Genomic DNA, 14704 nt, shown 5'->3' with positions numbered 1-14704 from the left:
TTATTAGCTACATTTATAACATAAAATAATACGTGATCCAGGTAAAAAGCATTAAACTAAATAATGAGTGTAAGGGAAAGAGTAAACTACCACTCCACTTATACTTTATTCCCTGAGCCCAGTGTCATTCAGCATAGGTATACGCTATTCACAGCTTGCACCCCGTCTCACCTCCCTTTTAAATACACACTGCTTTCAACTTGATGTTTTCTTTCCCTACTAAATATATCTTAGACCCATTTCAATATTAGTACTTTTAGTGGAACTATTACATTCTTTTTAATGGCTACACAATTTTTTTTGTTGCACAAATGTGCCATATTTTATTTAACCAGAATAAAATATGGGCAGGTTAGATTACTTCAAAATTTTCACTGTTTATTAAGAACATTGAAGAAAATATTCTTATTAAGACATCTTTGCTTATTTCTGCATCTATGTCTATAAACTCAAAGGAGTTTCTGGTTCAAGGGCTATGAGAAATATTTTAATTTTTGATAGATGTTGACCAGTCTCCCCTCTCACCCCAATAACAGCTGGCCTCAAATAGTGAATGAGTGTATTTATTTCCTTACATCCTTGTCAATATTAAATATGATTTGGATTAGTTTGCTCTGAGTTTCATGCTTTAGGCTCCTCCCTGCTGGTTGCCATCCTTTCCATCCAGTCCTTTTGTTGGTGTGTTGGTGTGTCTGGGTCTCTCAGGCCACAAGCATTGCCTGTAGTTTTTCCACTTCACACTCTGTAGTTTTATAGCTCGGAGCCTGGCATAATGGCTTGGGAATCAGAGACCCGGCTCTTGGCCCAGCTTGGCCGTAGGCTTGCTGTTGCTACCTTGAATAAGTCCATTTGTTTCTTCATTTCTCATTTTCCTAGGATGTAACTATCAAACGTTTAATGCTTACCTGATATTTTTCCTAAGTTTCTGAGAATGAATTGTGAAAAAAAGAAGGCTAGAGAGGGGAAGCAACACACCAAATTATATGACTTTTGACAGTCTCTCTGGACCACAGTATTCTCATCTATAAAAGTACATCAGGTGGACTAAACGTCTTCTAAGGTCTGTTTAGATTTGTGAGTCAATGAACCTCTATTCAAAACGATGTGGAGAAAAAAGTCCTCTTTTTGTAATCTTAATGGGTTCCTATTCTACTTAGTGGGTCTCACTGGGACTTTGAGATGAACAGTTTGAAATGGTATAATTTCATTTCTGCTTATTCTTCTTTGGTAGGAATTGTAATCTTCCTGTAATAAACACTTCTTCCTTCTTCTTCTTCTAGTCACCTTTCTGACTCTGTTGGTTTGTGGGACTCATAAAACCCACTTTGAATTGGTTGCTTGCAGGTTCCTCATAATTGTTATTTTAGCTTACACACTGAAACTGATATTGGATTTTTACACTTGACACTCAAATATTAATCCAGAGAACACTGATTTCGAGGTCCATCAAATAACAGGCCATAAGGGCCTCTGTCACTATGGGGGGACGAGGAAGAAGGGGAACCATAACACTGATGTATTATATGAGGGGCCAGTTGTGTAATTCCAGGCACACAACTTTTATCCACATCTTGTTTCTCTAGAAAAACCAAAGTTGTGTATTTCATGTGAAACCACTGCATTTTTAAAAACTTAATGAATCTCTAAAACATTGCACAGACCAAACCAAGTCTGTGGGTTGGATTTGACGCTGCTATAAACCCCAGTATGATTTAGAACATCTTCCTCCTTTTCTTATTGATACTGCCTTGTTGGTGTATGAACTTATCTCATACTAGGTAAAATGTTAGGCTGTAATTTTAGCTTCTAACATGAGCTCTTGAAAAATACATTATAATTCCAAACAAATCTTTTACTGTCGTTCCATAATCTGAAATATGAGTAGAAATAAAATTATGCTTTTTTAGTTATTGCATTGGTATATAGCATTTCACCTACTTGTAATGGGAAAACTCCTAATGATGTCCTTCTTTGCTTCTTTTTAAAATTTGGTGAAATGTATAGCCTCAGTGGGTTTGTCAGTTGTTACAAAAATTAGAATGGGTTTATTTCGATCAACATATCCAGACTGAACTAAACACATTGTGATAAGATAACCGATCTGCAGCAGAGTGCAATAGTAGGAATACCAGAAGATCATTTACTTTTTCTCTTTCATGCGTGTATTTTTCAACCTACACTTAATAGCCATCTTCTATAAACTCAGCACTGAACTGAGGACTATGAGCACAGTAGGAGTAAGAGCAAATAATTACAGAGTAGGGGATACAGACAGATGGAAATAGGTCATCAGGTAATTATGACACTGAACAAAACAACTCATGGTGCTGAGGGATTGAAAGAAAATGCTTCTAACTTGAGCCTTGGGGGTCAGCAGAGACTTCCAAAGGAAACCGTATAAGTTAAGATCTGAAGAGATGGGAGGAATGTGTGAGGTCGGAGGCCGTGGGAGAGGGAACAGAAGAGACAATATCCCAGAAGTCTGAGCCGACACGATGAGTTGGAGATCTGCAAGAAGCCCCATGTGGCTGGGGTGCAGAGTGTGGCAGGGAGTCGGAGGAGCTGAGGGAAGAGCCCTATTGTGCAGGTCCTTGTGAGTTGAGTCCTGTAAAGCAGCCCTTGAAAGGTTTTGAGAAAAGAAGTGACTTGATCAGATAAAGGCAATTAAAAAAAAAAAGCCAGCTTGAACAGCAATTTCCCCTTTAGCTCTACTTACTATCTTTTTAGCCCCGGTGGTGATGCTGCAAGTGAATAGCTGCACAGATATATCTGATATATCTGATGTACTTTTAGTCTTCTTAGCCTCAGGTTTTTTTTCCCCTAACACCTGGAAAGATATGAAGATAAAGGGAAACCATGACCACAGCAAAACATAGGGAACGAAGACAAGAAAACCATGATGATTAAGAGAAGCGGATGATGCTTCTTTTGATCCTAGAAGCAGTTGTGCTGTGTCAGGAGTCAGGAGGCCAGGGTTTGAGACCTGTGGCTGAATTTGTATATATTTTATTTTCTAAATTATCAAATGAAGGTTTGGATTAGATGCTCTTGAAGGCGACAGACACTCCACAGTTCTGCCAGGACTATTTCAGCATGATGAGTCAATCGCCCTGTGTATAAGTCAAATCACAGATGTATGTAATGCATTAAGATTTTACATATATGTGTATCTATGTGTGTGTGTGTGTGTGTATGTGTATAATGTATATGAAACAAGATGAAATTTTATAAGAAAAGGAAACGTGGGCCATTCAGAGGTAGAATACATTTGAGGAAACGATGGTAATGCCAGTAACGGGTGGATGTTCACTATTGTTCTCGGGAGCTGCCTTCCTTTATGGAAAGGCAGATTGTCTGAGCAGGAGCTGTTGTCAGTATTGTTCACAGTGTAGGGACAGAGACGTAAGAAAAGCCCCTCCACAGTCACAACATTGGAGGGTCGAAGTGTCAGGAGTCAAACAGTTTCCTACCTAGATGAATCTATGGTCAAACTGTCCCTCCCTCCAATGCCCCTGGTTGGCAGTGGTGGAGAGAGAGAGGCAGGATTTCTGGAGGCCGTATTAGAGAAACCTGTTTTTCTTCTCATTTGTCATTTTCCTGAATGGCTATTTTTTGTTTGTTTGTTTGTGTTTTAACTACCACGACAATCTGAAGTTACCTTGCTAATTTAGAAACATAAAATATATAATGTACAATTAAATTTCTTTTACTTTGCCTATGTAGTTACCATAGTAGATAAATGTTTTATCTTAAGCAATAGTACAATACATTGCATGAAGTCTAGCACTGCTAAGGTGTTGCCAGTTTCTGATAAGTAGATAGTGATTTTAAAGATGACATGAGACTCTAATATAAATTTTAAACATTCTTATTATTTTGGTACCAAAGTGGCTTATCGGGTGTAGAAGACATTTAGAAAGTCCTTATTTTCAGAAAAGGTTGGGAGGAGCCTTTCCCCAAACTTATTAAATAACATTTTGCCTATATAACTTTGCATAAACAGTTTTATTTTTATCATCATAGGCTTCTGCATACTGAACATTTGAGCTGTCACTTTACCCTTTATGTAGGTATATTTGTTTTTCTTTCTTGCTTTTGTATATTTCCAAACATAGAAAAGTCTCCTTTATATGCTGCAGTAGCTGGAAGAATGTGAAGCAGAAGAGAGATGACACTAGTCAGACTGGGGCTTGCCAGTCCTGCCACCGCACAGCAGGGAAGGCAATCCCTGACTCCGTGCTTCATTACTTCCTTGGGTTAAATATCGTAAAACTTCAGAAATTTGAGTGGTGCTACAGTGGGCCAAGTGTTGTATCATTAGCTGTTGAGCATCACTGAACACCAGGAGACAGGAAGCACTGGTGAGAGGAGAGCAAATTAGCGACCTTCCTGTAGCGGTGGAGCTCACCCGGGGCTGGAATGAACTTGGGTTCCGCCAGAGCCCCCGCTGATTAGAGGTAGCGTGAAGGGTTCCAAGGCCGTGTCCACAGAAACCATATACAGTTTTCTGAGTTTCTGAGTTTCTGAGTTTTCTGAGTTTCTTCATGGGGTTGCACCGGTGAAGGCGACTTGACTGCCTGAAGCTTAACTGATGCTGTGAAAACCGCAGGGCTTGGGGGCTGTAATTTGTAATTTTTATAGTTTTGATTTTGATTTATAGTTTTGATTTTGCTATGCAGTCAAATGAAGGAGTGGTATATTTGAAATTCCAATTCAAGGAATATTCAAGGGTAAGAATTAACCCCACCACAGACTCATTTTTTATAGTCTTTCACTTTTCTTCCCTCCATGCTCATAATCCGTTTATAGCGTCTCCAGACCTGCTGATTGTATCTGTTTCTCAAAGCAGTGTTTGGGATGAGGTACTTAGTGTAAGCATTTTACATAGAACCTTACTGTTTCACAGATTTTAGAAATCGTGGGAATGAAAAGTCCATATAATCATGACCTCATCAACATTTTATTCATATTGAAAAACTTTATGAGCTGACATTTTTGCGGGGGGGAAGTGGGGGTGGAGAAAACCCATACATATCAAAATACCATCAAATTTTTAGAATAAAGAATTCTCTCTGCCTTCTAGCTCAAGACTTTCAGTGGAATCGATCTCAATGGCTGTGTGTGTGTGTGTGTGTGTGTGTGTGTATGTGTGTGTGTGTGAGAGAGAGAGAGAGAGAGACAGAGAGATGGAGAAACTAGGTAAATGAACTAATCGGTTGGCTTGCTGTTTCTATTGATTTGCTTGTGGAACAGTGAGTAGGCTGCACTGTAACTAAGCACATAAACACACAGACAGACACACACACACACATACCACAAACATACTACCCATTCCTCCATATCAAAACCATACACAATGATTTTTCAACTTCAGGATGTGTAAGCATTGAGCGGAAAGCTTGATTGAGATAGAGTTCAAGCTTCATGGGGACTAGAGTTCTTTCTGTGTTTCCCCTATACTTAGTGATTGGCATAAAGTAGATGTTAAATATTTGTTAAATATTTGGGCCCCATCCTCATCGATTCAGATTTGGTAGGTTTGGGATGGGATCTAATGAATTTGCATTGATTTGAGACACACCAGTTGACTCTGATGGAGGTGGTTGAAGGACCACATGTTGAGAAGCGCCTCATGGTGGACCTGTGGCTATGACTGTGGTGACATGAACAGCCTACTTCCTGACAAAGGGGTAGGGGCTGGAGTCTCCCGTATTTGGAAATATGTTGCAAAATTACCCTGCTTTGTGGAGGAATCTGACCGGTGTCTTAACAAAAGTCAGATGTCCTATGCTCAGGCCCTTATGCACTAGGACTTTCAGCCATGGCGACAAAAGTATTTTCGACTTACGATTTATCTTTAAATTTGGAAAAGAATACAATAACAGCTATTCACATGCTTTCATATGAAAGGTTGATTTAAGTCTAGTCAAACGGAGATAGCTATTTTGATATAAACGTTTTTCTTAACTAGAAGAAGTAAGGGGCTTGGTGCCAAACCACACATTTTTTTTTTTTAATTGCATGCTTTGTTTTGCTTCTTTTTAAAGAAATTATTTACTTATTTGTTTATTTTTATTATGGTAACATTGAAAATAGTTGAAATAAAGCAAACTACCTAACTTTTAAACCTAGTTTTATAGCCAGACAAAAAACAACTGTTCTTTTATCTTCCGGTCTTCTAGTAACTCTCAGCTCCTAAATTGTCTCTTTTCTGCCTTAAAGACTATACTTGGAGCATAACCACCACTATGTCCAACCCTGTTGCTTTGCAAGAATTCTTTCTGCAGAAGTTACTAGCAAGATGTTTACATTCGAGAACCACATATGTAGCATTCACGTACTACCTGCATAGGTGTGGATTTTTCCAGTGGCAAATAGGAACAGAGTTAGCTAAAGCATGGAAAGGCAACTGATGGGTCATTTACAGGTTCAGCTAGGAGTAATCAGAGACAATAACACTGGGAATCTTTTGCAGTGAGTAAATTAATTGTAATGCAGGGTAGTGACTATTTAGACTAGAAGCAGTTTCAACATTTTGGATTAACGTGTGATAGTACAAATTAGAGGCTGATACAGGGTCGAGCCCCTTAGAATGCAAGGATTTGTACCAGGACAAATCCTAGTGAGGGTGGATTAGTAGTGACGAATCACACTGCAGTTATAATGATTCATTATTATAATTGTGGTTGCATATTGTTCATTAAACATCCGTATGCCTTTTATAGTGTTCACTTCTCTTTATTCAATTCACTTGCAATAAAAAACTTTTCCAGATATCTTTTTTTTATAAAAGGAATATATCTTTATCATAAACAATTACAATTATGTAGAAAGATACATGTAGAAAATTTAATTGTTTCTGTATTCCTCTCCTCAGCTATTACCGTAGATTGATGAACCGATTTTTTCTAACTCTCTTTTTGTTCTATGCAGAGTCAATTCTTGGCTATTTGGTGTCAGATTAATTGGTTTGAATATTAACAGTGATAAAAGTGACAGTGCATTTGTGAAAAAGTTAAAATTGCTTAGAACCAGGTAAACTCCGTTAGTTTGAACCATGCGAAATTGCTGTGTCAGATGGTCAAAAAAGTCAAATACTGGCAATTTCATGTGATCAAGCTATATGGTTAGAGGAATTTGTTCTCTGAAATGATTTAGTAAGCAGTCAATGTGGTTATGTGAAGTTGCAATGCAGAAATAGCCCCCAGGTGACTGCTCTTTGCCAGTAGTCAGGTGGCGGATAAACAGGTATTGATGGCAGGGGGAACAGTTCAGGCTGTAATCTCTAATATCACATTTCAGGTCTGTGATGTTGGGGAAAATAGGAGAGGAGCAGAGAAGTAGGAATATGCACTGGGATTGAATTTTTGTCCATTTCAAAATAGAAAAACTCAGCTAAAGATTTTTAAAAAGCAAGTAAAAACAGACTTTCCGATGGATATAAAACAATTTATGTGCTATTTATAAGGTCTTACTAACCTGTTGTATTGTCTTTTCACATTTAGTGAACAAAAAACATGTCTCTAAATCCTGAATGTGCTTTTTAGCTACATTAAGTTTATGTGCTATCACATTTGTTTTAACCTTGTGTTTTGGTTTAGCCATGACCTCTTTTTCCCAGTCGACTCTTTGTATGTACCTGTGTAGAAAGTATAAAAACAAAAATGGTGTCAAAGATACAATTTCACTTTTTAATTTGATTTTTTTCACTTTTTTATTTAGTAGTTACTATATGGTTTTGTGTGTGTGTGTGCGCGTGTGTGCGTGTGCACACATATGTATGTGTATCAAATTACATATCATTAAGGGGAAGGTCCAGGCTGAGTAGAACCACAGCATTTCTCCCAGTATGTAGCCAAAGAAGGCAGCTTTCATTATAGAACCCTATACAAATCAACCTGGAGCTGTATATCAGTCAGTTCTCAAGGTACAGGCATGTATGTTTCTGTCTCTGTCTAGACCATCTACTCACCACAGACAGTTAAACAAGCAATCTTGTCTTTTCTCTGTGTGTATTTTGTTGTCATTGTTATTATTGTGGTTCACCCTTAAGATTTTCCTATTCAGAATAGTTTAGCTATGAAGATATTTGAGAATCTACTGAGATAGAACTTCTCACTGAAAGTAAGTAGTTTTACCATTCCTAATATAAAGTGAACTTTGGAGGCCTTAAGCTATCTAGCTGTGGGCTTGAAGAAGAAGTTCATGTCTATTATGGGTGTAATATGGTTGAGATATGGTAGGCTCCTTGAATTTAACGGGTAGTAATTTTTGTCTTCTAGAAAAGTCAGGTAGCAGCCCCTCCAACCCACTCCACTGAAAAAGTACATAAAAAAGAGGAGAGTAAAGATGCGAAGGCACTGTTTCTTCCCAGAGTTTAAAGGGGGATTGAGCAAAGATGGATTGTGTTTATTTGTGATCTTCCCTTTTCTAGAACGAGGTCAATAATGACCAAGAAAACTACCTGAAATATTAAAAAATGGTTTTGTTTGACTTTTCTTTATTAATATCGCTTGTTAAAATCACCACCAGAGTGGGAACCTGATAAAATGAACAAAGTCTGAATTTTTCTATTAACTCAAATTTTATTTTAATCATGATGAGATTGGAGTTTGGGTGGAATTTATCGCTTCCAAATTGGAGTGGAAACTTAATATGTTTATTATCAAAGTGGAAGGTCCAGGTTTCAATATGGCTGATGGGTAGATATCTGAATCCTGCTCCCAAACTGCAGGAGGACTCCTACTGGGACTTGGCCAGAGGCACAGTTATCTTTAGGAGTAACAGTGTTTTTCTGTTTTTGTATTGTTTCAACATCGTAGCCACAAAACTATTATTCAAATTTTCACTCTCAACCCTAATTACAAGTCTTTTACATCACGTACAATTATACCTTTTTCAAACCTCACTGGTGAAATGAATTTAAAATGTTGCCATATGTTTACTCAAAATTTGTGGGGAAACCAAGCGTACTGGAATTACTAGGATTTGTTCTGTCTGTAAACGATGAGAAAATAACATGTGATATTATTAGTCTTACATGGAATATTATTTTGACAGTGTTTGACTTGAAAAGGGAGACATACTGGCACTAGGACTTGTAGGTGTTAGTCACTGGACTGACTTGGCAGCCGGAGACAGAAGGGATTATAGCATGTGACACCTTGCTGGGAGCGGTGGCTGCTGCATTGGCAGACTCCAAATTAGTCAGGTCTGTCACCTACCCTGATGTGGGTAGATTCTGCCCTTTTATGCCAGTTTTTCTGCCATCAGTTTGAAATTAGTGGCTCCATTCTTTTTCAAATATGAATTCATTATGTTAATCCCAAAAGAAAGAGAGCTTGCTTTCAAATACAGATACTGGTATTTATTTAACTGATTGATAGTTGTTTTAAAAGTGTATAGAAATGTATTTAGAAATCTAAATTCTGTAATAATTGAAACTCGTTAAAATTACACGTGGGGGCTTTGAGTCTTCATGTAAAATGGTGAAAACTATTATATAAAAAAAGACATGACTTTTTTCTAAAATATTAATCACCATCAGAAAAGGTATTTTTTTCCCAATATGAATGATGACAGGAATTTGATTTTACTGAAATTGTAGGAAAAACATAATAGGAAATGATGTGTGTGAAGATATTACTTTGAGAAATGAGAAACAAGTGTAAATGGTGAGAAAAGAGAAGTAGTCATGGGGGGGGGGGTTTAAAAAAGGAAATTTAAAAAAAAAATTGTAAGGCCAAAGATCTTCAGGGGGTGGGATTCTCCATGAAGTGTAAGCTTCAGTCCCTTTTTGGAATTGTTGCTGATAACGTTGGATCATCAGGAAATTTGACAAGCTGAGGGACAGCTTGAAAAATGAAATTGGATAAGATTACAAATGATATTATATAATCCAGTTACAAAGCTTGCCTCACAAAGCCAGGTTTCTTTTCATACATCATGAGAGTCATTGGTCCTTAATTCATCGTATCTATGCGTGTTCCTGCACAGACGAGGTGTGAAGTACTGTACCTGAGCATCATTTTCAGATGTCCTGTTGTGCTTTGAAACGTTGATCTCTCAGGATGAGTCTGCCTCAGAAGAATAGTGCCGGGGCAAATGTCCTTTGTCAAGTACCATTTAATATGTCATTTTAAGTGTCTATTTTAAAAATGACATAAAATAGTTGGTCCCCAGATTAATATCTGACAGCTAGCTATTTAATAATGCTTTAATTGTTTAAAGCTGATGGGCTAATTGAATAAGTAAAAGTAGGAAGATGGTAAATTATTGAAATTAATGACTAAATTATCATAGGTCTATGTAGTGGCTGTTTCTTCAAAGTTCATGTTCTGTGATTTTATTGTAATTTTTGTAATTTTCTCATGAGTGCTAATTTACAAAGCTCAGATAAAATACTTTTGTCGATATTTTTACTATAAGGTTTTTAGCGTGTAAAACTAACTTGCCCATAGCAGATATATATGAGGCGAAAGAAAAAGCTTCCCCTGATAGTTTAGACTTCTTGACCTTGTACTATGTACACTAATGCTGCTGATTCAGTTCAGAGGGAACACACTTATTGTCTTCTAGTGGTGGAACCAGCAACGATAAATAATGCTTAGTCTGAATGGTCTTCTTTGGACCAACTATGTGTTTACTAAAGTTTATCTTGGGATTCAGGATATAATATATTGCCCTGACTTAGATTTGCCTGGGGAAGACAATGGCAATTTGTAGCAATAAAAATAACTCTAAGAACAGGAGCTCACATTCAGTGAGGTTATAATAGAACTTAACAGTCTACACGCTTTGCCTCTGCCTCGTCTGTGGGCTGCCCCACGACAGCTTCTCTCACATGGTGATTGCATATCTAAAATACCATCTTATTTGAGTAAAATATTAAATAATCTAGATTTGCTATTTCTTTTAGTATGCTAAAACTGGGTACATCTCTTCATGTAGTTTAAAACATACAACAAAATCGAGTAGAAAGTACTGAGAGTTCTCATATACTCCTTGCTCAGCCCTCTGCAGCCACCCAAGCCTTCCCTACTGTGAACATCTCTCACCATAGGGGTACATTTGTTACAATTGGTGAGCCTAGATTGACACATCATTATTACCCAAAGCCCATAGTTTACATTAGGGTTCACACTTGCTGTTACAAATATCTTTTTAAAGATGTGGTCTTGCCTATGGCCGTGCCACCCTAAACGTGTCTGATCTTGTCTGACCTCAGAAGCCAAGCAGGGTCAGGCCTGGTTAGTACTTGGACGGGAGACCACCTAGGAAGGTGCTGTAGGCATTAAAAAAATAAAGATGTAGTCTTCCAGTATTATTGAGTATCAAAGGTTCGAGGTTTGTCCAGGGCCACCAATGCCAGTAACTAGGTTCTGCATAAATAACTGAGTAAATGACTGATTACAGGTTCTTGACGGAACACATGCAAAATGTTTTTTTTTTTTTCTGTTCAGGTTGTATACCAAAAACCAAAATTGAAGACAGAGTGATACTAAAATAAATAACAATGATAGAGGAAGCTTATGTTCTTTGAATATTCTACCTGAATGGTCATTGATGTAGAGGGAAATAATTCTGTTTATTTCTGGTCATACTGAGGGATGGAGAAGAGTTTGTTTATCTTTAAATTAACACTTATACTTACAGTATATAAAATGGTCATATATTAATTTAATAAGGATTTTAATTTTAATTATCTGATAAAATGGGTTATTTGTGTGGTTCATTATTTTTTACATATCTTTTCCCATCTTTCACAATTAGAAAAATGTAAGACTAAATCTACTTATTATTAAATTAACAAGTAACATCTTCTAAATATGTTCATGTCTTTTTACTCTGCAATTCCATTTTTCATATTTCATTATAGGGAGATAATTCTAAAGAAATATTTATTAAAAGCTCATTTAGACTAAGCCCCTTGCCCCATATGAGACAGAGGATTAGTCTCTCTCTCTATATTTCCCCCACTGAGGAACTTGAATGACATTCAGTAAATTTATTGATTTGCTACTTTTTATCAGGCCTTCATTAGGACAAGAGGTTTGGATGATAATGAATGATGGCTGCTTGATCTTGAATCTTCCCACTCACACTCCTCCAAAAGTCATAAGTCCAACAGAGAGAGAGCAAATAAAAGCACACGTGACTCACACCTTCAAGAGAATTAGGAGACAGCAGTAAGCCTCTGGTTGCAGAGAGTGGCACAGGGGAAGCTTAAAAAAAGTTTAAGAGACTGTGAAAAAAGTAGAGGGGCATGTAGGACTTAGAAAGCATGGAGAAAAATTACTCTTGAAAGAGAACGCTGGGACTTCATTAGTTCACAGCACTGACTACATGAAAGGAGATCAAAAGTGAATGAGACTGAAACTGGCAGCCCCTGGCAAACATTACTTCCAGGAGAGATTCACATATACAGGGAAAGGATATGGTACCCCTTGAAGACATGACAGTGAAAGTAAAGAAGGAAAGAAAAGGGAGAAATTAAGCATAAAAGGGTAGTAAAACGATTTGTAACAAATTGAAAAGAACTGAAATCATACCAAGTATGTTCTCTGACTGTAATGGAACCCAAATGAAGATCAATAAAAAATAACAGGTGATCTAATTGGGCAGAGGACCTTCATCTAAATGAAAAACTAGTTCCTCTGCCCTTGATTCTGAATTGTTATTGGCTTGGAAAATGGGAAAATAGATATATTTGATCTGACAGCATGCCCAAATGGGAATGAAACGTATCAATTGACTGTTACCCATGATAAATTACTTCTTTGTCCACTTTATTTTACAGCTTCTCTGTTAAAAGGACTCAAACATGCTAACATAGTGTTGCTTCACGACATCATCCACACGAAGGAGACGCTGACGCTTGTGTTTGAATATGTGGTAAGCTGAAGATTCAGATTTTATAAGTATGAATAAAAATTTTAAAGTATTATGATAGAGTTTCATAATAATACTTTTAGGATGCTCTGCTGAAGTATTTTATCTGAGTACACGAGACTTTGCATAATTTTGAATAATAGGTATCTTAAAGAAAAGTCCAGAAAAATGTTAAGTTGAATCTTCATCAGATATATTATCTATTTATAACCTATTTGTTACTATGATACACTTATTTTTAGATTTATAAAATAGGATTAAACAGCATGATGGTGATCAGTCTATTAAGGAACTACCAATAAAAATAAAATTGACAATAAAAATGTTTTTTTCTTTGGACTTGCAACTTGGTTTCCCAAAGGCATCCTTAAGGATGTTTTCTTCTGGAGAAAAGCCCGATACTTACAATTTAGACTTCATAGTTTTTCCCCTCAGTTGGTGTTTCAGCTATTAATTAAAACTTTGAATTTGCATAGCACACATGTAATGATCTTATTGTGTTGAGAGTACAACTGCTAGAAGACTTGGACTTGAACTCATAATTAATCTTTCTCCGTTTCTCTTAGAAAAACATGTGGTATTTGTGTACCACCACTTCAGCATTTAACTGTGGAATCATGAAATGTAACCATGATAATTAACATCCTAATTTTCACAGATGGATCTGAGAACATGTAATTTATAAGATACAGATGACATTGGTGGAGACTTTTATTGAGAAGAATAGCTGTTGGTATTGTGCATGTATTAAGACCCCATTTGTAATTACCACAGTACTTTTTTGAAAATTCGAAATAGTTTTCATTTTTCCTTTAAAAATATATGATAGAATGAATATTTGCAACATTTTTATCTTGCTAATATCTGCCTGTGTCTGTTTGTCATTTGAAAAATTGTTGTCTTATGAAGAAGCCATTCATCTTGTCTATTTACATATAAATGATAGATACATTTGAATAATATGGTAATGTGGCTAGAAGGACCGCTAGAGCCGAGCAGTTGAATATATTACATGCTACCAAGAATGGATGCTGATTCACACATCAATGCAAATATAATTTCTTTTGTTTAATCGATGATTTTTGGAGTCAATAATGATTTAGACTTGGCATTTTTGTTTCATGTTTTCCAGTATGTCTAGTTGCAATGTTGCAATTAAATCTAGATTTTTTTTTTAGTATACTTGACTAACTTTATAATATTTTGTAGAAAAGAGGTTTCAAAAATATACTTGTTCCCTTTCCCAAAATCGTATAATTAAATTGAAAGGAAGGAAAATCATTTGGTCCCTAAAATCTCTAACATCGATAGAGAAACTAACAAAAATAATGTGTGTCCTTCAAATCTTAAAAGAAAATTAAACATATTTGTGAGTCTAAAAATGTGCATATTAGATGTCATTTGATGGTTTTATGGTCTGTGGAACTTGCCACATATAAGGAAAGAAATTTCCTGTCTTGCAGTATTTGCTAACTGTTTAAGACTGACTTTTAAGCAGTCATTTTTTTTGCATGTGTGTGAGTGAAATTTCTTTGGTCCCAGTTCTTGTGGATACGTCCCAGGCCCTCTTAAATCAACTACATAAGAGCGAGCACATATGCAGTATCTACAGGCAAAACTTCATTCCTAACTTCTCTGAGACAGTTAAGACATAGATTAACCTATTTTCTTTTAGAGATTAAAACAAGTTTGTGATATTCTTTGCTTCTGATTGCCCTTCCTGGCCTCTTCAGTTCTCCATTTCACTTTTATTTCCTTACTTTCCCATTGTCTTTTGGCCTTTCTCCTTTCCATCTTTCTTTTTTATTCTTTT

The 14704-nt window shown here is 36.5% G+C and overlaps 1 protein-coding gene across 2 annotated transcripts in view; it reads left to right on the top strand.

Moving 5' to 3' along the window:
• CDK14 (cyclin dependent kinase 14) overlaps positions 1-14704 on the top strand; it is a 546209-nt gene that overhangs the window by 221955 nt on the left and 309550 nt on the right. For both annotated transcript variants that reach the window (XM_011363849.2, XM_023533297.1), the window contains exon 5: positions 12800-12894. In XM_011363849.2, the coding sequence (XP_011362151.1) occupies positions 12800-12894 (95 nt within the window). The remainder of the gene's footprint in view (positions 1-12799; positions 12895-14704) is intronic.

Source organism: Pteropus vampyrus, unplaced genomic scaffold (assembly GCF_000151845.1).
Source record: "Pteropus vampyrus isolate Shadow unplaced genomic scaffold, Pvam_2.0 Scaffold4, whole genome shotgun sequence".
Lineage (NCBI taxonomy): Eukaryota > Metazoa > Chordata > Mammalia > Chiroptera > Pteropodidae > Pteropus > Pteropus vampyrus.
This window is presented reverse-complemented; position numbering and strand designations above follow the sequence as displayed.